We start from the raw sequence: 24,068 nt of genomic DNA on the forward strand, positions 1-24,068 counted from the left end.
ATTAGGCATTGAAAATTCCACCTCAATAATATTAATTATAACAAACAATAAAATTTGACATCATCCTTTTTATTTTAAAAAGCAGGAAAACAGTACAAAGAGAAGAATGAGGAAATAAGTAATAAGCAGCAATCTGACCACAGAAAATAAGCTGACTCTTATGTTCTCTAGCAGCTGTACAATAAGTAGGGCTAATGGTTCTCTTAAGTAATGTAACTAGCTTTATTCTAAGAAGTCATAGGACAGTAGCAAGAGAGAACACATAACATTCAGAAGATTTTAATACTGCTTAAAGGCAAAACATAATATACAGAAAACCCCCTTAACCTAGTACAAAAATACTGTGCCCAGAAACTATGTATTTGTTCAGATATTTTTAAAAGGTAGAAGAATACAAATGGACAAACTCAGTGACTAGTGACTGTGATTAAGGTTTTTATTAAACTATAATAGGAATGTATGTTAAAACTATTTACAGTGCATTTCAAACTACATTCTTTAAGAGACACATGCAGGTGTCTGCCATGTGAATACAAAGAGGACTCAAATTCTAACTTCAGCTACATCTGTAAGGTACCTTGGGCATCAGTGGGAATAGCTGAAGACAGCAAAGAGCAGGTGGGGCAGCTGTCACCAAGGGTAAGGGTTCAGTCCCTCTTTACAGGTAAAAAAAGGTGGATTTGACCCATACTTTCACTTTCTATACAGCTCAACCCAGTTCCCACTGAGGTAAATGGGAATCACATACTTGACTACAGGTGGGCAGCTGAGCGTGCATGAGGCCCTGGCATGCCAAGCTCATGCTGTGGAAGTTAGTGGGAACCAGCTCTCCCAGAGCGTTGTCACATAAATGCACATTTACAAACAGCACTACTTCGATAGGAGTTTCTCTATGGAAACAAACTTCCTTCTGTGGAAAAGAAACTTTCCCGTGCAATTTCCATCCACCGCAATGACCAGGATAAAATATCCTGCTGTCACAATTTGCTGCATTTAGCAAGCATTACTAATTACCAGGCCAGATTCTGTGCTGTTTCTTCTTCCTGTCAAAGTCCAAACCAGCCCTTGTTATTTACCATACTCAGGCCAAACTCATTCTGTTATTCAAGCCCTGATGTTCAAGATTATGTTTCAAATTAGTGCAAGCCCCTGAAGAAGTATGGCAGGGAACTGGGAAATAAAGCTGAAACCTTCTGGAATGTAAACTGCATGTGATTTGACATGAAGGAAAGAACTGCAGTATCACAGAGATAAGACTCTGAACTAATACTGCTATATAAATTGCTTGAAATACGAGGTCTTTATAACACCTTTAAAAACATATTAATTTATCATGAGTGAGGCAATTCTTTTCCATAAAAAGTCTCTGCTATCTTCTTATGCATAAGTGGAAGGGACGCCTTCCAGATCACTCCTCAAATTTTAAGGGACTAGACCTGACTCTTCATTATCTTTCTGTATAATGGGCTGGAAAATCAGTTACCTGGTAATTTTGACAAACCTTATGTTTGAATTAAATAAGTGTGCTGAATTTTTCAGTTCATGCCACTTCCAGGTAAAATACATTGGATTGGCATTAAAAAGTTTATTTTTACATGTGTGCAATTGTCAGGAGGTGATACATTTAATCAGGCTTAGGTTCTCTCTTCTAAGGAGAAATCAGTTGATCATCAGTGAAATTAATTGTTTCCTTTTATCAGTAGCTCACTTGTACATGTGCTCTGTGAAGATATGAGTAATCTGCTCTTAAGTATAAACTGCTTCTAATTAAAAATTAACACCATCTCCAAAATCAGCATTACATTATTTCCACAACCCCCCCCTTCTCTAACTGTGTGAGATACTAGAAAACCTACGCCTTCTACAGCTAATATTGCATGTGTGGCTAACTTATGGGAAAAGAAATTGTACCTACAGCTCAAGAGCCTCACTGTTATTTGGAATTAGAAGAGGTAGGGTTAATCAGTAATTTTGTGCATGTTAATACAAGTAATTGTTTTCAGAACAGAGAAATGAAAGTGTACTTTAGGCATTAAACTGTGCTGTGGAGTGAGTTTGAAAGAAAATATGTTCATATCTGACATCAAGGAGGATACTAAAATAGTTGTCTTCATTGAGAGAAGTATTAAGAAATTAGTGGGACAACTTCTTGTACCCAGAGACTTAAATATCAAATGTGACAATAGTTTCAATGGATTTAAGGCTGAACTGACAAAGTGATAAACTCCATTTCACCTGGTTTCTGGTGTAAGCCACACTGATTGTTATAGCTAGACAATATAAATTGGGGAGAATGTGTTTGAGAGCTGACTGAAATAATGACATACACAGCTCATGATGAAATTAATGACAGCTGCATGGCCGTAATCCATGAAGACAATGAACTTCAAAGCAAGAAACCTGCCTGTAGCCAGGCTAGGTTTGGGGTTTTTTTCCATACTGTCCCCTATCTACATTATGAAAGGAAGGAGTAGTTTCTGCAACTGACTCACACAAAGCTATGACACAGAACCAGCACACTCTGATTTTGCCTTCAGGCAGAGTAAAATACTATGCAAAGGCTTTGAATTTCATGAAACATAGCAGTCTATGCTTTTAAGGTTCTTAAACCAGTAGTTTAAAGGCTTTGGTTTTGTAGGAATATATACAGATACAGGTGTGTTATGATATTTAAATGTTTATGTACTAGGAACTGTATTTATATGTATATTCCAACATTTATAGTGGAAGAGATTGTGTGGGATAAATGTGTACAGATATCTAATTAAATATATGCAAATACTGTATAACTCTTCCTTTAAAGTGAACCTTTAAAAAAATGTAACATCATGCCCCTTTTTTCAAGTCAAAGGTATGAATCCAGCACTCCTTTGTAGCATTTATAAATTTAGTTGTAATAAAGCTTTGCTGAACACACAACATGGCGAAGAAATACTGGAATATTAATGTCAAAGTTACTTCACTACACTGTGATATCATCATCGTTATGTTGTCACCATGAATTACTAACCTCAACCATAATAGCAAGAAAACACCTTTATATACATATATTCTATTCCTATTTATATTAAATATGTATCTCATCAGTTAGCATAATAATTATATTTCAGTATCTCAAGCACTCAAGGAAAAGACTATACAAGGACTATGCAAATCCTGAAGCAAAGTTTTCTATTTATGAAAAAGTACCTCAAAACCTTTTTTTGGGGGCTTGTGTTGGGGGGGGTAGGCTGCTGTCATCTGCATACTGTGTATGCATAGAAATACACGTGTGGATAACTGCAAAACAGTAGGCCTGGAATTCTTAATGAGTGTTGCAATCCTTTTTTTTTTTTTAATTTGGGGGGACAGAACAGGGAGAGATTCTTCTGCAGAAAAATGTTTTCAAATTCACAGCTGCAATAATTTATTACTGGTGCTCACTAGAGAAGTTTGAGACAGAACTTAATCAGTGACAAGTAATTTAGGTTGGCAGAAATGCTGCTGACTGTCAGAATACCTTATTCTACATATAAAAAAATACCAACTCTATAACTCAGTATCATCAAATATTTTGAAACCTTTGCTTCATCTTTTCTTAGCTTCTGGTATTGTTTATCTGAGTGAAGAAATTGATGAAAAGGGGGAATTTTCCCAGTCTTTCTGACCAGCTCTTACAAGTTGGGGTTGACAATCTCCTGGGAAGAGAATTTATTGCAATTTCCAACTAGAATTTCCTGCATTATTGTGATAGAACTAAGTTCCCACACTTTAAAGTGCAATGCCAAATGTGCTACTTTTGCCAAATACAATTGCTGATCTTAACTAAAAAAAAAATCATTTTTACAGATTAAAAAAACTGGAATATTTTGTGTCTCTGTGCAGCCAAAGTTACATGTACTGCTAATGCATTTTAGACTGCTGATATTCATCTCTTTGTCCTGTCTACCTAAAGAAGAGTAGTCTCCTTGTATTCCTCTTGGGATTTGTCCAGTGTGTATATTTTCTTTAATTGGTTCCCAATTCGAAACCATTTTTATTAATCATCTTCATTTAAATAATACACCAATTTTTTTTTTACTAGTGCAAGTACATTGATTTATTACTTTTCAGAATGTTAATGCCTCACATACAAATGGCAAATCCCTGTAGCACTCTTGGCTAATTTTGCTTTTGGTATTATTTTTCTCTTATTTCTTTAAGACACTATGATTAGTCATTTTTAACTAATGTTAAAAATGACTTTTAAGAGATGTTATCATAAAACTTTCTTCTAAGTGGTCATAGCCATAGTAACACTGGCCTGAAGAATCAGTCATTGATGGTCACCAGGAATGTGCCATTCCTGCATCATTCTGACTCAGCTTTTCACCTCTTGCTCTTGCAGTCATTCTCTTCTGCCTGTGATCCAGTCTCTTGGTTAGATGATGTTAAAATCAACTTCCAAATAATGTTAAAAACAGCATACAAAATCAATCCTGTTTTGTTTCCATTTCTCTGGATGCTTCTTGCAGCTATGGGAGCTGTTCTTCCATGGCAGCCTGTCAGTTACACTGGGACATTTCATCAGTCTTCAAGCAGTTTCCATCAGTCACGGATAACTATGACACCTCTACCACAAAACTCCTAAGACCCCCATTGCCTAGTAATTCACAGGGGTCTTGGAATTTCTTCAGTTGGAATAACACATTTGCTTAGACATCCATCTAATATGGAAAAAACCCAAACCCTACTGAGTGCACAGATTTTGGGGCTTTTTACCTCAGAGCCCAGTTCTGCTTACTGAAAGTGGTTAGCAATAGTTTATGTTGGAGTAGGCTCCCCAGAGTGAGTCCCAATCTTTCCTCTGAACCTCTGGAAAGAGAACAGGCAAGACTGCTCAATACTTTTATAACATAACACAGCAAGATGGGAAGAGAGAGAGAGAAAAGGTGCAAAATGCAGTAGTCTTTCAGATACTGGCCACAACATGATCACTAAACAATTATGTACATCTGTAAAGCAACAGGCTCTCAGGCACAGTCAGTGCCTGCACCAGTACCTTCTTGTGGGCTAGGGTAGCAAAAACTACCCTTGCAGGTCTTTTTCCATCTCAGTCAGATGTAGTAAAAGAAACATACTGTCTTCAGATAATCTCGGCATCTATCTACATGGTCATGCTATATCTTGAAATGTGGAAAAATAATACAGCAGTGGCAAAATGTAAGCCAAATCCCTACAGTGTTGAGCAAAATGCAGTCCTCCCCTATTACTGTGTCTGCTACGTGAGCCCAAGCTGTGGCGGTTAAATCAGCGGCTCAGTTCCGTTTGCCTTGATTGCTTTCTCCATTGATCAGGTTCTTCTCTTGCTGCTCAGCTAAGGCTTGCCATTTCTGCCTGTTTTTCCTGCAGCCATCCAGCAAAGGGGAGCAGGCCTCTGACACGTGTGTTAGGGCCTGAAATAAATTGAGAACATGGAAAACAGAGATTGCATTCAATTTTTAATTAAAAAATGGAGAATGAAACATCTTTTGTATTTTTTCAGATTTCTGAATTTAGGGGAAAGACCTGTAGATCATTAACTGCACTGGTTACCTAACACAAGAGCTGGGTATAGTTAGGATTAGGTTCACTTGGTAACTGTAAATCTAAGCAGCAGTGCATATTTCAGAGTAAATCATTCCAGTTTTTCTGGCCTTTTCATAAATGGAAAGGTAAAGCTCTCCCCTAACTGGAAGAAGTATAGATGCTCAGGCTCTAGAACTGTGGGCATTCAAGCCCACTCAGGTGCTCTGTTAAAGAGTTTTCTGTTTGTCCAGTCTGTACCTTTGCAGTGACACTCAAGTCTTCTTTCAGTGGCTTACCTCCTGCTGGAGACAGTTTTCTGAGGCTTCAAAGGAAAGGCTGCCTTGTTTTCCTGACAGGTTCTACAGCACAGAAACACTTGATTTTCAGGGACAGCAGCTAATAACTCCCACTCCTTTCTCTATCCCTGTTTCCTTTCAACTGGTGAATGTACAGTCTTTTTAGAAAAGTTTATTGGGTAAGAGGGAAACATTCAAGTAATCATCCTGTTCCTCCTACTGGAGGATTCTTAAGAGTTTGGTTATCTGTTCATCTCCTGTTCTTTTTCTCACCTCAGTACCTGTAAAATACTTGCTACAGTTCAAATAAACAGACTTTCAGTCTAATGTTGTACTGGTTAAAAAAAAAAAATAATCAGAAATCATGTTGTGTTTCACACTATATTTGACCAAGCAGCTTCTCATACAGTTTGTGACCAGGACAAAAAAGCATTTCAGTGAATTCTGTCATGCAGTGCTTTGGTGTGTGATGAAAGAGAAGGAAAAAAATGGGATGGGAAATGTTAAACTTGGGTAAATTTCCTATACATACCATATCAATTTTTGTATGAAGAATTCTGAATTCTTTAAAACTTTTAAACAACACTTTTTTTGTCAATGCACTACCTGGATACCATTCTTTTCCCAGAGGTCAAAGCCTTAGTTTTGTGACTTTCCCTGATAATCCAGAATATAACCCTGGGATGTAACACCAATTGCACAGAGCACACCAATTACTTCTAGGTTTAAAAAAAAAAGTAACAAAATACATTAATCAGACAAATATACAACCAATTATAAATACTAAAATAATAATTTCTTCAACATAATAATGAGCCATATGTAATATAAGATAAAAATATTTTTGAACAAAGGGGCTGGTTGATTTGTATTCTGATTTTAAATCTGTGTCTACCAGCGAGCAGCTCTGGTTTTAGATACTTGCTGTTCTTCCTTAGGCACCATACCTCATACAGCTGCAAACAAACTGCATCTATAAATCCAACCTGCATGCTGGGAATTTTGTTTTTCTTCTCTCTGTTCATTAGATCCTGCAGATAAGAAGTAAACAAGTTCTGTGTTTAAATGCATTAAATAAAAAACCCAACCAAAACCAGAGAGTCTGGAATTAAAAAGTAGGACCTTAAACAGCACAGCAAGCTCAGCAGGGTATCATTGCAGGTTTTATAATGAAGGGAACTGGACTGCGTAACTTCCCACAGGAGATAGGTTTGGATTGACAGAGCCCAAATAACCAGACAAACAGGCAAACTTACTGGGTTTGGATCCCGCAAATAGGTACCAATTTAGGAATGTATTTCCTAGCCAATCAGTAATACTGACTTAAAGAAGATAATACTGTCTGCTCTTCTGGTTCAGAGATAATGACACACTATTGGTGTTTTGGAACCACAGAACGAAACTGACTACTAGGAAGGCAGGGAAGGAGCTGGTCCTGTATTGTGGTCAGTGGGAGGAAGTTTAAGTGCTGTTTCCAAAAGTCATTTTGCAAGGGGTGATTCTGCCACTTACCGTGGGTTCTATGTTGAGTTCCTTCCGCTCTTTATCTCCTTGATCAAAGAACTCAGTAGCCACAAGCTCAGCAATCTGTAAGATATTTCACTCATTGAGAACTCTAAAAGTTTGCTTGCTACCTACAAACAAGACTGGTTTCCTATCTCCCCTTAGGATATATCATATTAGCCCCCCATACACATTGTGAGACTCCAGCTCTGCATTCCACCACTGCCTTTGCAATAACGACTGGGTGGAGGAAATAAACTTTTATGGAGCTGGCATTTAGGAAATCTTAAAAATTAAGCACATACCCGTTGCTGAACTGGCCATGGTTTGGTTATAGCTGATAAGTCACAAGCAGTCATCAGCATTGCTCTGCAGAACAAACAGAGAGGGATAAATTACTGTGTGGTGAAATGTATGTAGCCACCAAGTCAAGTGATTAGTAGAATAGAACATCGAATTTCAAGGAACATCCAAGTCAGAAAAACAAGTGAAATTAAAGCTAAGTTATAAATGTAACTCCACATGCTATTTAACAAAGGTTATTATACAGGTTGCACCTTGGTAGTTCTGACCCAGGGAATTCAGTGACAGCTTGTACAGGCCCACGCCACGCAGACCTGCTGGGTTTAGTGAAGTTCACAGCAACATGGCACAGGAAATTGGGTATCCAATAATATTAACTGACTTCTTGATTATTTTGCTTTAACTTACAAAAATAGCTCCTTTTGTGAGGGATCTTCCCAATTAAACTGCTTCTTTCTTAGAAGTTCAAAAAATTCTCCTCTTCTCCTTTAAAAGAAATTAAAATAAAAGATTTTGCACCATGCTGACACAATCCTAATATCCAGCAGTGACTATCCAGCCCAACTTTCCTCTGACTTACTTTATGTATAGTGCCAGGTCTGTGGCAAGAATGGCTTGTTTTATCATTTTCAGTGTGGCCTTGTATTCTTCAATGGAAAGACTGCTGAGAATCTGATTTCCCTTTACAAAAAAAAAGCCCAAAACAGTGCTATCAGTAAAATGGGCAACAGCACACCAGTTTGCTAAAGCATCTCTAAGTTACCAAATCATTATGAGTTGCTTGCTGATATCTGAGGTCATTTCTTTTACCCTGCTTCCTTTTGCAGATTCCCTAGTTTAAAAATAAAAATTCCAGTCTTCTTGAGTAATGGCAGAAAGCCGCACAGCAGCAACATCATCACTGACTATTACAAAATGAAACTGCAAGCAGAGCAACATCAAAGCCTTCAAGTCCATTTCATTCATTAAAATTAAATTTGTCACTGGCTGCATCACAGCTTCTCTTTCCTCTTCCTTCCCCTCCCTGAAGCAGAGGAATTCTAACAGATTCCCATACCTGCCCATACACCTCTAGTAAATGAAAATATTTTCCTTTTAAGGAGCACCATAAATAACAAGCTATTAAATAGAAATATAAGCTTAGCAGCCTCCTGTTAAGCCAAAGCACTACAGAGCTGGTGAAATGGAACTTGCCTCTGTTGTTTTTCCATATTTGCCTACCTGACTAGGAAAGGATCATTACAATACAAAGGATGCCAGAAGTACCACAACCTGTCGCACAAAAGGAGCAGTCCTTTGAAGGGATTGTGCATGCTAAATCACCAGTCTTCAGAATTATAGCATCAAATCATAATAGCATCAAACAAGAAGAATGTAGTTTTGTTTGTATATTTACTTAACTTAGGTTTGGCTTCACTTTGGAATGTCAACATGAGCAGTGTTTGGTTTGGTCTCATCAGGGCTGCTTTGTGTATACGTAGACTGGAATGTTTTTTGAAAGGAGAGGAAGGACTTGGGTTTGTTAGGTGGTTCATAAGAGGTCATGAAAATGCCAGCAAAGCCTTTTGTTTCCTTTGGTCCAAGGAAGCAGGTACTAAAAAGGATGTTAGCAAGGCTTCCCTTATCAGGCAGCCCTTTGAAAGCTTTGGTGGCACTCAGCAACAGAACTGTAATTTCCATGTTGCTGCATTTGCTTTCTTTACCCAAAAAGGAATAAAGAGCACTTAAGAACATAAGGGTGGGATTCTATCCAGAAGCTAAAAATAGAAAGCAAAATAGTTTCCTTCAGCATACACAGGAATGTGGCACTCACTGGACTATTCAGGATCATAAGGCATTGATCAAAATGATGGTGCTCCATGATTGAGTGGCAATAGAGCTGAGCCAGTGGATGTTCGCTTCTGAGGAAGAAAAAGATGGAGAAATCAAATTAGACAAACATATTAGTGATCCAGAAATAACTTCCCTTTTAACTTCCACTTTGTAGGAATATGGATAAAAAGATAATGCTGTTCCTTTGTCAGAGCACTGACAGCTCTGGTTTTCTGCCTTCTGTTACCTGTAGAGACCAGCTGCGTGCAAGGAGTGAGAATGTAATGCAAGGTTTTATAAAGAGTGAAAATTCTTGTACAAAAAGCAAAGGCAACATGAAGAGTTCATTCACAAGTAGAGTTTAGGAGACAGTTTTGGTTTCTGTAACATGTTCTTAAACACCTGCCTGGTATATTTAGTCATCTCATCTACTGAGCTTGTAAGTAATAATGCAAACCTAGTAGGAAACCCACTGATACCAATGGAAAAATTCCTGCTGACCTCAGTGCAATACGGTGCTAGGCCCAAAATGTTGATCAAGTAATTTCCTAGGGTTAGTAACAGTACTGGTGTTTCATCACCACTATCTTCATGACTGACGTACTGCAACATTGTCACCTACCCTTTGCCCGGGGTAAAATCCAAAAGGGAAACTGCTTAAAGGCCAATAGAGATGTTGGCTGTACTACAGGCATTGAAAAAAAAGCAGGAAACCAATTGTGTAGGTGCAGAACTTAAAAATACCTTAGCTCAGCACTTAGAAGTACCTTATTCTAGAAAATAGAATTTGCTGTTTGAGTAGCTGTAGACAAAGTACAGAAATTCCTCCTCTCTTGAGGATTTCCAAATTCTCCCTGTCCCTCATTGAATAATACAGTTCTTGGTTTTTGCTGCCCTGTCTTGATTTTCAACCCCTGGTCCCACATTGCTCATGTCATCTCTTCAACTAAATCTGGATTCTTTTGGAAGTCTGTTTTGCTGATGATCCTAGACCTATTACTCTATTTATAATCTGACCCACAAACGTTTAATCATGTAAGAAGTTCTTTTTTAGCATATAATTCCATGAGATTTTCTGTATGGTAAAGGACCATTCACTTAGTGGCTGCACGATTGGGTCCCTGTGTGAGTGAGTGCACAAAGACTCAAAAGTCCTAGGAGGAGACTCTGGGGATTTAAGCACAAAAATGCGGAGAGAAAGATGGAAAGACAAACAAAAACACATAAAGGGAAATTAAAGGATACAAGCCTCTGAGGAATATGGGCTGGCTGCCCAGCACCTCCTCTGAGACCACCACAAAAGGGGTGTAGAGAAAATGTACTTGTGTGTTTCTGCAAGGAAACAAATTGTAGGATGGTGCCAACACATGCTGGGCGAAATTCCCATTGAATTAAGTGAGATGCATATTGTGTCTCCTAGAGTTTATCCTGGCTGGAGAGAAAAATAAGTGAGAAATCTCATAGGTTATCTTCCCAAGTACTGCTCCAAACTAGAGTTTGCTCAGTACTCACAGACCCTGGCTGGGGCTGAAAATAAATTCAGGTCCAACTTCTGTAGTGAGACTTCTGTCAAACCCCCACGCCAGGCCAAAGGACACCATGGCTTTCTGAGCACAGGGGTTTGGTTAACGCAGCTTTCTGTGCTTCCTACTTTACATGTGGGATTGGAGGAAAAAGAAAATAAACCCCCCTGCATATCTACTGGAAGGCCTTCAAGCACTTCCTTTCTGTAACTTCTACTGCCAGGACCATTTCAATTTTTGAAACCCTACTGCTTAAGAAAAGAATCATACACTGCTTCAAAGGAAGAAGCAAAAGGGATCTGTTCCTAGAAACAAAAACTTTTCTATTTAGATTAAAAAAAAATCATGGAACTTTCTATTGAAAAAGGAATTATTAAACTGTAACTATCTCAGCTTTACAGCATGTGTAAATGTTACATTTTGCTGTCTATGACACTTTCCCAGGACATTTTTGAGAGGAGATGACGCATCTCCAGATGTCTTCCAGGAAATTTATTTTTAAATAAATAAAGCAAAAAATAGCTAACTAGTTCAAATCACTGCAAGGCTACACTTACTGCTGGAATCCTCTATTACCAAGCTGGAAAAGGTTACTCTTTCAATTTTGTGGAGTTTGCTTTTTCTTTATCCATCAGTCAGTGTTACGCCAAACATTTAAATCTGAAATGCACAAGTTCTGCTTCACCTTACTTATCTTCTGCCTTTCAGTATTCTGTGCCTCAAACAAGCTTTTCCTTCTCTCCTATCTCACTTTACACATAGTGAGAATAGCAGACCACTTCTTCACAGGTCACTTCAAAACCATTCTCCAGCTCTGCCAGAAAAAGATACAAGCACACATTTCTGGATATCTTTTCCCCATCTCTGGTCAGACCAGGACATACTGCCGTATCACAGGAATCACATTAAACCATGCTTTAACTCAACTGAAGACTTGTATTTTGTTATTTGAAGTGATACCAAATTCACTGGATTGGGCAGATTCGAAACTACTAATAAATTTAAAAAAAACCCTGTATCTTTAGATAAAAATTAAAATATGGGGAAAATTTTAGACTTGTTCAGTTATTTCGTTTTGATAACTTCAAACAAAAATATTTTGTTTAGTAAAAATATTTTTTGAATGTTTTAAACACATTTTGTGTCTTTTCATTGTAGAGGCTTTTCTGTAATTCCAGATTGGATCAAAGTTAGAGGGTACAGATAACCCAAAATCAATTGCAAAGCAGCCATACATTTTTAATGTGATTTTAACCATGTAACTTACTCTAAACAGCTTAGATATCTGGAAAAATGTGGCTAAGCCACAAGTAAAACAATCTGAGTTCAAAATGGTGGGGAGACACCTCTGGAGCAGAGGGCTGCAGATTTCAGTGCTGTGTTGGCCCGGACAAGACAGGGAACAGCTGGGTTAGGCAGGGAGCAATCTCAAAAGCTGCACAATTCCTACATGCTGTCCCTTGGAAACTGCGGCCTTCTGCTGTCACTTGATGGGAAATGGGGGAGGGGGCTTTGAGAATGGGAGCAGGAAGACATTGTCCCTGCACAGCAAAGAGTTTACTTCATCTGGCATCGTAGTTAGTCAGCAACTGAGTCGGTGCATCTTTGCTTGGGACTTGTGAATGGTTCTGCCTGTTCTTGCAATTTCTGCTTGGTAAAAACCAGCAGAAGCCCCACCTCATCAAAGCAATCAGGTTGTACCTAATTTAGCTCTGTGCTTGTTTCTGTTCACTTGTTTTTGACTTCTCTCAAACCCACTTACCTTTGTATGTAAGAGTTGTTCACTCCCCTGTGATCCAGATCATGGCTCAGAGTTGCTATCAGCAAAGCCAGTGTTTCTAAGTCAGTCAGTTTGCTCTGTAAGCAAAGAGTAATGCCAGAAGTGAGTTGGGGATTTGTTTTGTACAATGTGTTTTACATTTGCTTTCTAAATAATGAAAGCTGTTCTTAGTACAGTCAAAAGACAACTCAGTTTGGAAATGATTGATTTTATGTTTCTCCCAGGAAGATGTGTCTCCCAATGCTTGCCTTTCCCCTCAAACTAGAAAAAAATTGAGTTATGTTCAATGCTGTTCAGACTCCAGAATCTAGGACACGAGAATTAGTAGGGAGAGAATCCAGTGTAGTTAAGAATAAACAATTTATGGAAATTGCAGTGGAGACTGTCAGGATTCCAAAAATAGCAGGCAAACTATCAGGATCATCAGAGATTGCTCAACCGCACACTGAGCAAAACTACCATGTCCATTCCAACAGAGAAGGAAGATGGATGTCCTTCCCTTGGTCTCTTTCAGCACCTTTTGTCATTTTCATTAGTGAGACAAAGATTTTAGAGGAAAGAAATGTCTCTTCCTCATTGCTATTGGGTTTTGGCCAACAAAGGGGATTTATTTATGCTCTCAGAAGTGCTTACTCTAAAGCAGTGTAAACCAACTAGTAACAACTGTCTGTAATCAAACTGAACAAGCACGTTTATTCAGAATGAACAGAACCATTCTGTTTCCTACAAGAATATAAAAACAAAACCTAAAGACATGTTTTGAAAGAATGTAGAATCAATATCTTACTTGAGGATCATCTAGCCCTAATCAGAATAATTGTTTTTTAAATTATTAGGTGTCTTTTTAAGTGGAAGGTTAAAAATTTGTTCAAAAGCGTTGGACTAAACATTTAAATATTTATTTCTATATTTTTATCTTCTGTTGTTTATCTAAAGAGGTACTCATCTCTGCATTTCACCTTTAAAAAATTCCTGTTGAATATTTTAAGGAAACATCCTGAAAATGGGTCAGGCTTTTCTTCTTCACCTTTTTGACTTGCTTGTAGCATAAGCATTAACTTTGCAAAAGGTCATAACAGTGTATGTGCCTTATTTGAGATATTCCCAATCGGGAACATCCAGATAACCATTTCCAGAGGATTTAACTGAAAGTGGGTACAAAACAACATGGCAGCAGTCTCACAAACCAAGCCCTCATAGCCAGAACTCTTCAGCAGAAGATTCCGCTGGCAATATCACAGAATCATGAACATCTTACTAACATGACAATCAGAGCTGTGCATCATTAGAGAATTTGTCTTAATAGAGGAACTGAAAATGCACCTGAATTTTCCCAGATTTCAGAGCAGCAAACATACACTGTGCTGTGTTAAAGGCGTGTCTCCAATTGTGATAAGCAACATTCTTCCGATAGTTTTTCTTCACACTTAAAATCCATCTGCAGAGAACCTTTAAGAAACAGCATCACATAGATGTGTTTTCATAAGAACAGACTTCTAATACATTCAAACTTTCTTAATCCCACTTGGAAACTCTTTTACTGAAAGAAAAAATCCATTTAACTCAACTTGTAACTGTGAACGTAGATAAGAACGGGCTTACAACCACTAGTGCAGCTTCTCATTGAGTATTTAATACTTGTGGGTTTGGGTTTTATTGCTAATAGCTAAATGTCAATGTCAGAAGCAGTGCTGTTAATTCAGAAACTGAGGTATGTTGAGCTAACTGGGAGAGAAAAATCCTTGTTTATAATGACATATTTGATAGAGAAAATGTATTTGGTTAGTTATTGAATCCTCTTAAGAGCTGTTTTGAAAATTAACAGGCAGCTTTTCCCTCCTATCAGCTTGTTAAAACCCAAGTGGAATTGGACTTTGGAAAGCAAGTAAGTATGATAGAAAGATGATTATATTGCTAGGTAGTTTCTTTTTTGTGCAGGAGGAAAGCATGTCCTGGACGTTTTACTCAACAGTATTAGAAATTGTGGGTTATAATTATCTATCTATCTATCTATCTATCTATCTATCTATCTATCTATCTATATACACATACATATACACTTTTTTCCTACCTTTTTTTGTTGTACAGAAGTGACAGGTATGAAGGTCAGGTAGTAATTTGATGTGGGGACATATTCCTTAAGGTTGTTGACCTTACTACAGAGGTGAAGCTAAATACTGGAATATTCAAGAGATCAGACTAGATATTACTGTACTCCTTTTGGCCCTTGAACACTTCTAATCTAAATTGGTCTATAAACTGCTGATCTAGAAAATAAATGCATGTTTTCTTTAACTAATGGGTTTGCCTATGAAGCTCTACAAGTTAATCTTGCATTTTGATATGAATTTTGATGGTTTTGTTGAAAAGGTTATAAGGCAAAATTAAAGTATTTAAAAATGAAGGCTTCTACAAATAGATGTTGTGTGCACTGAGTGGAAGAGGCTGAAGAGATTTTCTGTTTTACCTGTCTTGATCACCTCTGACAGCTGTATTGCTAGAAACCTTCAGGGAAATTCCCACAGCCCACCTAAGTTATCTGTTTCAGTCTTTCCTATCTCTATAACTATAAAGTTCCCCCTAATCTCTAATCTGTTCTTTTGTAGGGAAAGACTAAGATAGTAACTACCTCTTATGGACATAGTGAGCAATGTTACTGTCCTCTTTGTAAGAGTTTTTCACTTCCTGAGAAGTTGCTGTCCTCTCCCCCCTCAGTATTCTGTTTTCCCATCCATTAATCATAGACTGTAAAATTATTAATCCTTCCAAACTGAGGACAGATCCCAATACTTCATATACCTTCCTAGTTTGCTAATTACTCTTTAATACAGATGTCCAATTGTATTTACTGTGGGATCATTTCACTACTCCGAATTCCTAATAATTAAGCTGTCTCTTTCCGGGGAGCAGTATTTGGCAGCAACCATACCTCATGTTTCATTTGGAAATTCTGCACCAGGTTGAGGTCTGTGAACATTCGAATTGTGCACAGCGTTGTTTCAAAGTCTGACAGCTCAAAATCGCTGAAGTAGAAGTCAGTCAGGTTGAGAGTTTGTGCAGATGGCACTACAGCAGCCTGGAGAAGAATGAGAGAACACAACTTAGCACTAGGGCAGCGAAAGCAGAACAAATACCTGCTTTTTCAACAGAGAAATTGAAAAAGAGACACTAAAGTTTACCTTCACATGATACTGGAAACTGATGATTGCTTCTCATTTGCTTCCCCTAGCCACTCTTGTTTACCTTATTACCTTAGATTTAACAAGCACTTTTCCATAGATCAAGAGAATAAGGATAGAATTACCTGGTCAGTCTGGTTATCTAAACCACCTGAGGCAAATTGTAACCAAAAGTATTGATGATATTGGGAGAATGAGAAAACAAGGCAGTGGAGTTATATGCTTGTTTTTATGGATGTGCAGACAGCAAAATCTGTAACTGTTGACATTTTTCTAAAAATGGTGAGGAAAGAGATGTCAGTAAAACAGATTTGATAACCAAATCCACATTCAGCACGATGGGAGCCAACATGTCCACAGGCAGAGCTTTCTCAGGGCTAGAAACCTGAAAAATTAAGAGTTCATCTGTGATCAGTAATCTTTAAAACCCACAGTCAGTGGTTTTGGTGCAGTTTGCATACAACCATAAACCTTCAATGTGAAATTTGAAATTACAATTACCGCCCCGCTCCTCCATTCTATATGTTTTTAAATCTGATTTTTTAATTGTCAGTAATATCTACATGTATTACATCCCTTTTCTAGTTATAAAATGCAGGGTATTTATATTGGTTGCCCTTCAAAATAGCGGTGTTGAGGTTATTCTAAGTCTTAAATTAACTCTTATACTAACAAAATAAGCACTAAATCTTATACTACAGAACAAAATTTAGTATAATTTTCTGCAGTAGAATAAAAGGGGGTGTTCTCAGTGCTACTACTTTAGAGCTGTTTCACCTCAATATGAGTGTGATCCGAAGAAAATCAGGTAAATCTGAAATGGTAAAGGAAATAAAACCTATGTGTTTATCTTCCTCTTTGTAATTCTAGAGGAAAACATTTCTCTTGTGTGGGCAGCTGTGTCCCAGGAGGCTGAGGAACTGAGAAGAAAGCATTTGTCATAATCTACAATATTAGTACACGTAACATGCAAATCCACTGAGCTATGACTGCCAGCCTCTGTTCCATGTAAGTTTGCTGTCCTCTGTCTTGCGTGTCAGAATCAGGAAGTCATGGAAGATTATGAAAAAGAGTATTTACACAGGAAAAAAATGCACCATTCTCACACATTCCTTCTGCCAGTAATTTTGTGTCCCTCAGTTTGGATTCATGTGGTATTTCAGCTGTGAGCACACGAAAGGCCTGCGTGTTCAGTGGTAAGTAATGCAGCTGTTCAGCAAAGTTTCTGACAATTCTGAAAAACTGCAACTGCAGGTTGATTTTTCACAAGGAAAGGGGCTGGAAGGACACAGAAGGAGCTCAAAAGAACACCTCATGCTTCACTTCATTCATAATTTATCTTTCCTTGATCTCCTGCCTTCTACAGCCACAACAGTAAGTTTCATTTCAGCTGAGACTTGAAAAACCTGCACTCCATAGCAGTTTGTAGCGTTGTTTAGCCAGATTAGATATTTCCTTTTTCACTTACTGAAGCCACTAGAGCCTTCTGCCTCCTGTTTTACAGTATGAAAGTTCATCAGCTATTTTAATTTCAAGTTATTGAGCTATGGTTTCTGTAAATACATTGGCAGCAAAAATAAGGCTATGGAAAATGTGGGACCACTGTGTGTCAACTACAAAGAGTTTTGCTTTGTTTCATCTGCTTTGGATGATAAAACACAGGTTGCAGACAGCATCCAGGCTCAAAGGAGGTGACATGCAATAGGACATTTCTTTAGCATTTGGAAATGATGATTAAAGAAAAAATTCGACTGCAGGCTATTCCATAAGGCAGATAATGAGTAGAATAGAATAGTGCCAGTTTGGAGAGCCCTGCTACCATTTTCTAGTCCAACTGCCTGTTAAGTATCTATTTTCAGATTATTTAGAAGCAAAACAGAGCAAAATGGTGTATTCAGAAAAAAATTTAACCTATTTTGGCCATCTTTATACAACAATATGAGTGCAAAAAATAAAAAATAAAATAAAAATGTTGTGAGTGCAAATAAAAAGGCCTGTGCTTGTGCTCTGGTATCACCTTAGAGAGCAGTGGTTGACACAAGCCAGGATTGTGCTAGGAAGCTGTGGACAGTTAAGCCGTGCAGGTGGACACTGGTCCAGTTCTGGGTTTGCTGTGGTTCTGTTTCATTGAGCAGTAATGGTGCAACCACAAAGGTTTCATCACAAGCACTGAAGAGAAACCTTAGGAGAGGTGTTGCACTCTGGTCTTGTCACTGGCTCTTTATTGATGAGCAGCAGTGTGGTAAGACTGAAGTTCAAAAATCTGTGGGGCACTGCTCCAGAAACACCCTTAGTCTTATGTTGCTTGGCCAGACCAGTCCCATGCTACCCTATGCCTTCTTTCCTCTCCCTCCTTCCATTTGTTTTCGTGCAGCAGGGGTGATGCTATTTCTCTGGAATACCTGCTGATGACCTGGAGAAACTAAGCACATGCTGTGCTTTGAAATGCACTTGAAATCCTAGCTGTAGTTATTCCTTAGGCAGTGGCTTCTAAACACAGAATTAAACATGAGCAGAACAGGACAATTAACAGAAAAGAAATGATAAAAAAGTTGTAACAATCATTGCATTAAAAAATTCAATACAGAATTTTTATGTAAGGTCACAAAGCTGCACCCATACATGGGATGTTTGGAAAGTACCACAGCTGTAAGATATGCAGCATTCACACTTAGCTGCAGAATGGAGAGTTCTCAACATTTTGCTTCTGGAATACTTAATCATTATGAGTTTGATACTGACATTGCACCAGCTGTGACTGTCTCAGACTCCTGAGAAAAATTAGTCAGCACAGGTCTGGTTCTCACAGTGCTCTGGCCAGCTTGTATCTTTTACTGTAGCCATTGTAATATTTCCCTTTTATGCGATTCAGCGCAGGAGTCCATCAGTATAAGCTTCACTGTCATTTCTATTTCTGGAATGTGTGCTTCTACCCCTTTAGGGATCACATCTGTGTACAGGACTGCTCTTGGCTGTTCTATTAAAGCAATATTTCTAAAGTAATAGTAAAAAATTCAATTACCACTGTTACCTGCAGCTCCCTCGTTTCCTCCTCAGCAGCAGAAGCGTGGTATGAGAGAACCTATGGGAAGAAAAAAGCAGCCCTTAGTACAAACAAGAGAGTGATGGGGTAACAAGGTACTTTTCCGAGAGCAGACTTTTCAGCATTTCTGCATTTGTTAATGAAATCTTCTGTCCATACAGCACCCTAGCCAGTTTTAGGGGGGCTCTCTGAATGCACATGGGGAGATATCTGCATCTTTTACAAATCTCCCACAGCACAGAATCTTCTAGAGATAATTAGGCCAAGAAAACATAAATAGTTTCTATACAAGAGCAATGAACTCTGATTTTCTCTTTGGAAAGTTTTCATGGCCCACTTTCAAAGACCAATAATACACGAAACATCTTATTACAAGCCTAATGTCATTGCCATTGTAATTCTTTCAGGATTTTATTCAGTCATAAAAGAAAGTTTTGCCCTAACTGAAACTTGGCACAAGAGTCTGAAAGACAATATATTCATTTTAAAAGAATAAGCTCATATTTTTTAGCTATTGAGAATGTATGACATGAAAATGTTATGGAGGTTTTTTTTTTTGTAAAGAACTCCTCTTACATGCTAACCTATAATCTGGCTGGAATTTCTTATATTATCTATAAAGTTTTATGGTAGGAGAGAGAATTGGTAATTTGCCATATAAGCAAATGATTTTGACAATAGTTTTACCAGCTTTTATTTAACATGACCTAATACAGGTTTATTTGAGAACTGTAATGTTTCTTTTAGAAGCTACAGGGCACATAATCCCATTTTAGGAGCTCTGCAAACACTCTGTTTACATAATGAATGTTAGGAGATCCAACAGCTACACATTTTTCACTTTCAGCTTCAAGTTATCACCTCTGAGTAATTCAGCTTCTCAGACTAAAGCCCTCTAAAGCTGTGAAGCTTAACAGTAACCAATTCAAAGGCTGGGACCAGATGATGTTCATCTTGATATGGTTTGATGGAGTCTGAGGAAATTGCTGAAAACCTACAATAATGCTGCTGTTACTCCTCACACTGTTTGTCTAAAGGACTGAGCCAAAATCATCACAGTCAAGAAAAGGAAGTCCCTTAATCTGCCAAACTGTTTCCTCTTCCTACGCGCCAGAACACACCCACTCTGGTGCCAGTGTGCAGCCTCGTGGAGAGGAGAAGATGCCTCCAGATCCCCACTAAATCTCAGGAGTGAAGTTAAGACACAATACCAAATTAAAGAGTCTGCTGGCAGAGTCAGAAACAAGCAGAAAATTCCTGAGCAACTTAACAGCCCAAATGCTGCTCTCCTGAGGGACAACAATCTTTGTTCAGTGTCCCTGTGAGTAGCTGCATTAATGTGCAGAACAGACAGGGTCTGGGCAATATTAGGGTCTGTTTGGGGCTAATTAAGGACCACCAAGATTTTGGGCTCACCTCTAATGTCACCATCTGTTTGGCCATGGCTCTTTCTACAGCTTCGTACATCTGTGTGTTCTGGATCCCCAGGCCACAAAAGATGACAAATGCTTCCAGGAACTCCTCATCATTTCTGTTGAAAGCCTTGATTTTTCCTGAGTTTTCTTCCATTTTATTCACAAGCTGGCAAACCCCTATGTCAGGACACAGAAATGAAAAGTAATACTGCCAACATATCACCTATTGTATCATCAGGAATTAAGTTTAGGACAGATTAGCCTACAGTATAAACCACCAACATACGTGACACATAGGAATGCTGTAAGATTTTCTTCTCCCTCCCGCCCCCCAGTGTAATTTCAATGTCTTATAAAGAAAAAGTTAAAATATTATATATAGGTAGTAAATTCAAAAGCAGTTATTAGGATTTATAAACCAAAAATGTAGGGCTTTAGAGACTTGATTATCCTGTGAAATTCTAGGGTCGTTTTCATCCTAACTTTCATTATTAATAGTATTCTAGATTGATTTAATCCCTAAAGACAATTTGTCCTTTGGAGGCTAATTAAATTTTTGCAACCATGCCAAAAGAACATTTATGAAAGTCAGAACAGTGGTACACAGAGTTTTCGCTTCCTTATTTGAGCCAGTACTAGGATTTTTTTCAAGTAAATGAACTAAACAGGGAATACCCGAAGTTGAGGTTCAAAGCTGAAGTACACTTGCCCATTCTATGAGGATGTGCTTGAACTACAGCCTCTTCCAAACACTACTGAACCCTTTGAAAAGCATCTGACTGAATTCAGCTTGTTAGGTTCAGACTTGCTGATATTTACATTTGTTTATTTTTTGTTAAGAATTTCTGGCCTTTTCTGTGCATGTCATTGAAGAAGTCTGACGGGTAACTTCTACCATGCCTTGCTGCACCTTAAATCCCTGACATCATTGTGAGCAGCGGGGAATTCAGACATACACCCCCCCTTAGTTTTACCTGGTAAGAAATCAAAGTATTAATTAAAGCAGCTGAATTATAAGAATATGTTGTCTTTGGCCAAAACTGCTTTGAGGGTGAGTACTGTCTTAGGGGAGCCCAAATGTTTTCTCACTCCCATGAGCATAAAGGCTGCATTTTCCTGGCCAAATGCCAAGCTATCCCAGCTGCAAATTAAAAATTCTGAAAAAATTTACCACATGTGCATCTTCCCTATTACAGTAGATAATAAAACTGAGGAAAAGAATGCATCAGCCACATACACAACTGTGGTTTTAGAATAACGTTGGCCTCACAAGTAGATGTTTTAATGTCTGGAGACAATGTAATACTGTCCTGTTTCCAAACAATATTCTCTTTGGGGAACTTAGTATCAAGAATCTCCTCTAAAGAGATCAGTAAGAGCATTATAGCTGTAGCTGTAAAGTGTTGTGGAAGGGATTGGGGTATCTGAATACTGCAAACAGGATTCTGAACCTTTATGGAATGAGATGGAAAGGAATGGAACATTGAATCACAGTAAAAAAATATAGTCCCATCAAAAAAGGATTCATTCAAATAAGGAACAAGATTAACTTTCCCTGGGAAAAAAAGAAGCTGACTTTCAAAACTCTTTAGGAAAATCCTGTGAAACTGACTTTTAGATATCTGTTTAGTACAGTTTATGACATTATAATTATTTCCATAGCAACTGTGATGTAATGAACACAAGATTAAGACCCAACAGTGAATATGCCACGAAAGTTAAATGAATTCTTAAAAGACACAGTATTTGCACATAAATGTGTCTTTAAAAAATAGAGAACTGCAATGAATATACTGTGTATTACTTAAGGCTCTTTAACCTCTTTCAAAAACTTCCCCAAAGCACTGAGAGGTCCATTGATTATAAATAAAGGAACCCTAAAGTCTTTCATTGGGACATAGTTAGAAAATCACAGCAAGATTCTGTAAGGCTTTTACCACATACCTGAGAAATGCACAAGTCAGGAGAATAAAGTTCTTTTCACCTTTCTTGCTAGTACGATTTGCTTGGGTTTGATGTGGACAGTTTTTCCCACCCCCATACCACTTCCCAAATTCTGGTTTGGGGTATCCTAATCTTAAAAATAATTAAAAAAAAAACCCCAGACATAATAATAGTCATACATGCTATGTAGTGTTGTAAAGGAACTTCTGGGTACTGTCCCAAAGACAACTTCTTAACCTTGCCCTATTAAATAACTGAACATGAGGCAGCTGTGAAATCATAAAAGACTTCAAGGATGTTTCCCAATGAGAATGACTCAGATTTGAAAAGCCCACCTAAATGGGTGGCCTGACTGAAAGTTTCAGTTTGAACTTCAACAGAAAATCTCAGTAGGAAAAAAAAAAAAAAATCATATGCCACTGTTTTATCAATAGCTCACAGCATGGTGAAATATCTCTAATTAAAGCTCCACAGTTCAGTCCTCATCTTGGTCTTCTAGGGTTTGTTGGAATATTTAAATAAAGTAATAAAAGAACTCGTGAAAGAAGCTAATAGCAAAACAAATTTCAGAGAACTCTATTAGATAAAGATGAGGTTTCTCTTTCTGCTTCAGATGTTAAAAAAAAAAAAAATCTGTCTTCATAAAAAAGGGACCTCATATTTACTCTATAAATTGGGCCATGCTGTTTTGCTATCTTTCTCAAAGAAAGTTATCTGAAGACCATTAAAAAGGCATTCTTGAACTCTTAATATTTACTTGCCAAATTTTGTAAAACTGATGAAATTGGATTCATGCTCCTATCTAAGAATCAGTGTATTTTATTTTCTCTTTGCTTGTGGGACTTACTGATGCCAGGAACGAAGGCTGACACTCATTCTACTCTTTGGCAGCTTATTAGGTGAGCAATTTATATTCAAGGTTGCAGTAGACTTATTAGTTGAAAATATGATAATTAAGGATCTTCTCTCCTGGCTTGAGATTGCACGTTGCTGTGGTTCTACTGTGGAGCACATGAATTTACCTATGAAATGTATAACATGATTTTTGTAAAGATACCTACCTATCACTTTATTCTTTTTCCCATTTTTTATTGGTGTACACAGCAAACTCTTTATGTTCTGACTTACATTTTCTGCATTGTCACTCTGTTAAACAAACAGAAAAACAGAGTTACCAGTTTTAAAGGCTGCTGTTCAGGTGGCTGAAGTGAAAAAGCTGTAGAGCTGGGCTCCACAACTACTCTTGGCTTACATCCTCCTTCAAAAAACAACCATGTGATCAATGAGTTTGCACACAAACAATAGGCAGGAAAACTACTACAGCTAGGTCAGCATTCTGCACTCTTCCCAAGACTTTGCAGCATGTCTCATGCTCCAAGAGAAGGAGTTTGAATTTTTGGGAGTGGAAGGATAGAACAAAATGATAATGCCTCCTTTTCAAACACCTAGGGAGAAAAGGCCATAGCTCTGCTCTGGCTGCTCCAGGAATAACATGGCAGTTGTTGAGAAGTACATTTGGTCCAATCTCTAACTGTGTGTGACACCAAAAAAAATGGGCACACACTAATATTTCTGACCAAAAGGTTATCTTTTTTTTATATTGTTGCTCTGTGCTCTGGTGCTGTGCAAGGACTGTAGAGAGTATCTTGGCAGGATTTTCATGAGGTGAGTAAGCATGCTGTTGAATGTCCTCCAAAGACAGAGGCAAGCCAAGGTTTCTAGGGCACCGGCAACACCTGGGATT

The 24,068-nt window shown here is 38.0% G+C and overlaps 2 protein-coding genes across 9 annotated transcripts in view; one reads left to right on the top strand and one right to left on the bottom strand.

Moving 5' to 3' along the window:
* Window positions 1-24,068, top strand: part of RPL7L1 (ribosomal protein L7 like 1) — a 142,789-nt gene that overhangs the window by 7,873 nt on the left and 110,848 nt on the right. The gene's annotated exons all lie outside the window — the stretch shown is intronic.
* The window catches only part of PDE5A (phosphodiesterase 5A), a 106,166-nt gene continuing 82,151 nt past the window's right edge, over window positions 54-24,068 (bottom strand). For 6 of the 8 annotated variants that reach the window (XM_069012569.1, XM_069012568.1, XM_069012564.1 and 3 more), the window contains 12 exons: window positions 23,386-23,470; window positions 20,382-20,557; window positions 18,945-19,004; window positions 15,673-15,819; window positions 14,067-14,192; window positions 12,726-12,820; window positions 9,442-9,529; window positions 8,209-8,309; window positions 8,037-8,114; window positions 7,631-7,694; window positions 7,335-7,409; window positions 5,329-6,853 (listed from right to left, as the gene is read on the bottom strand). In XM_069012569.1, coding sequence (XP_068868670.1) covers window positions 6,623-6,853; window positions 7,335-7,409; window positions 7,631-7,694; window positions 8,037-8,114; window positions 8,209-8,309; window positions 9,442-9,529; window positions 12,726-12,820; window positions 14,067-14,192; window positions 15,673-15,819; window positions 18,945-19,004; window positions 20,382-20,557; window positions 23,386-23,470 — 1,326 coding nt within the window. In that variant the 3' untranslated portion in view covers window positions 5,329-6,622. Of the gene's footprint in view, window positions 6,854-7,334; window positions 7,410-7,630; window positions 7,695-8,036; window positions 8,115-8,208; window positions 8,310-9,441; window positions 9,530-12,725; window positions 12,821-14,066; window positions 14,193-15,672; window positions 15,820-18,944; window positions 19,005-20,381; window positions 20,558-23,385; window positions 23,471-24,068 lie in introns of all 8 variants that reach the window. The other 2 variants (XM_069012567.1, XM_069012566.1) reach the window with 2 other exon arrangements.

This window comes from Aphelocoma coerulescens, chromosome 4, assembly GCF_041296385.1.
Source record: "Aphelocoma coerulescens isolate FSJ_1873_10779 chromosome 4, UR_Acoe_1.0, whole genome shotgun sequence".
Lineage (NCBI taxonomy): Eukaryota > Metazoa > Chordata > Aves > Passeriformes > Corvidae > Aphelocoma > Aphelocoma coerulescens.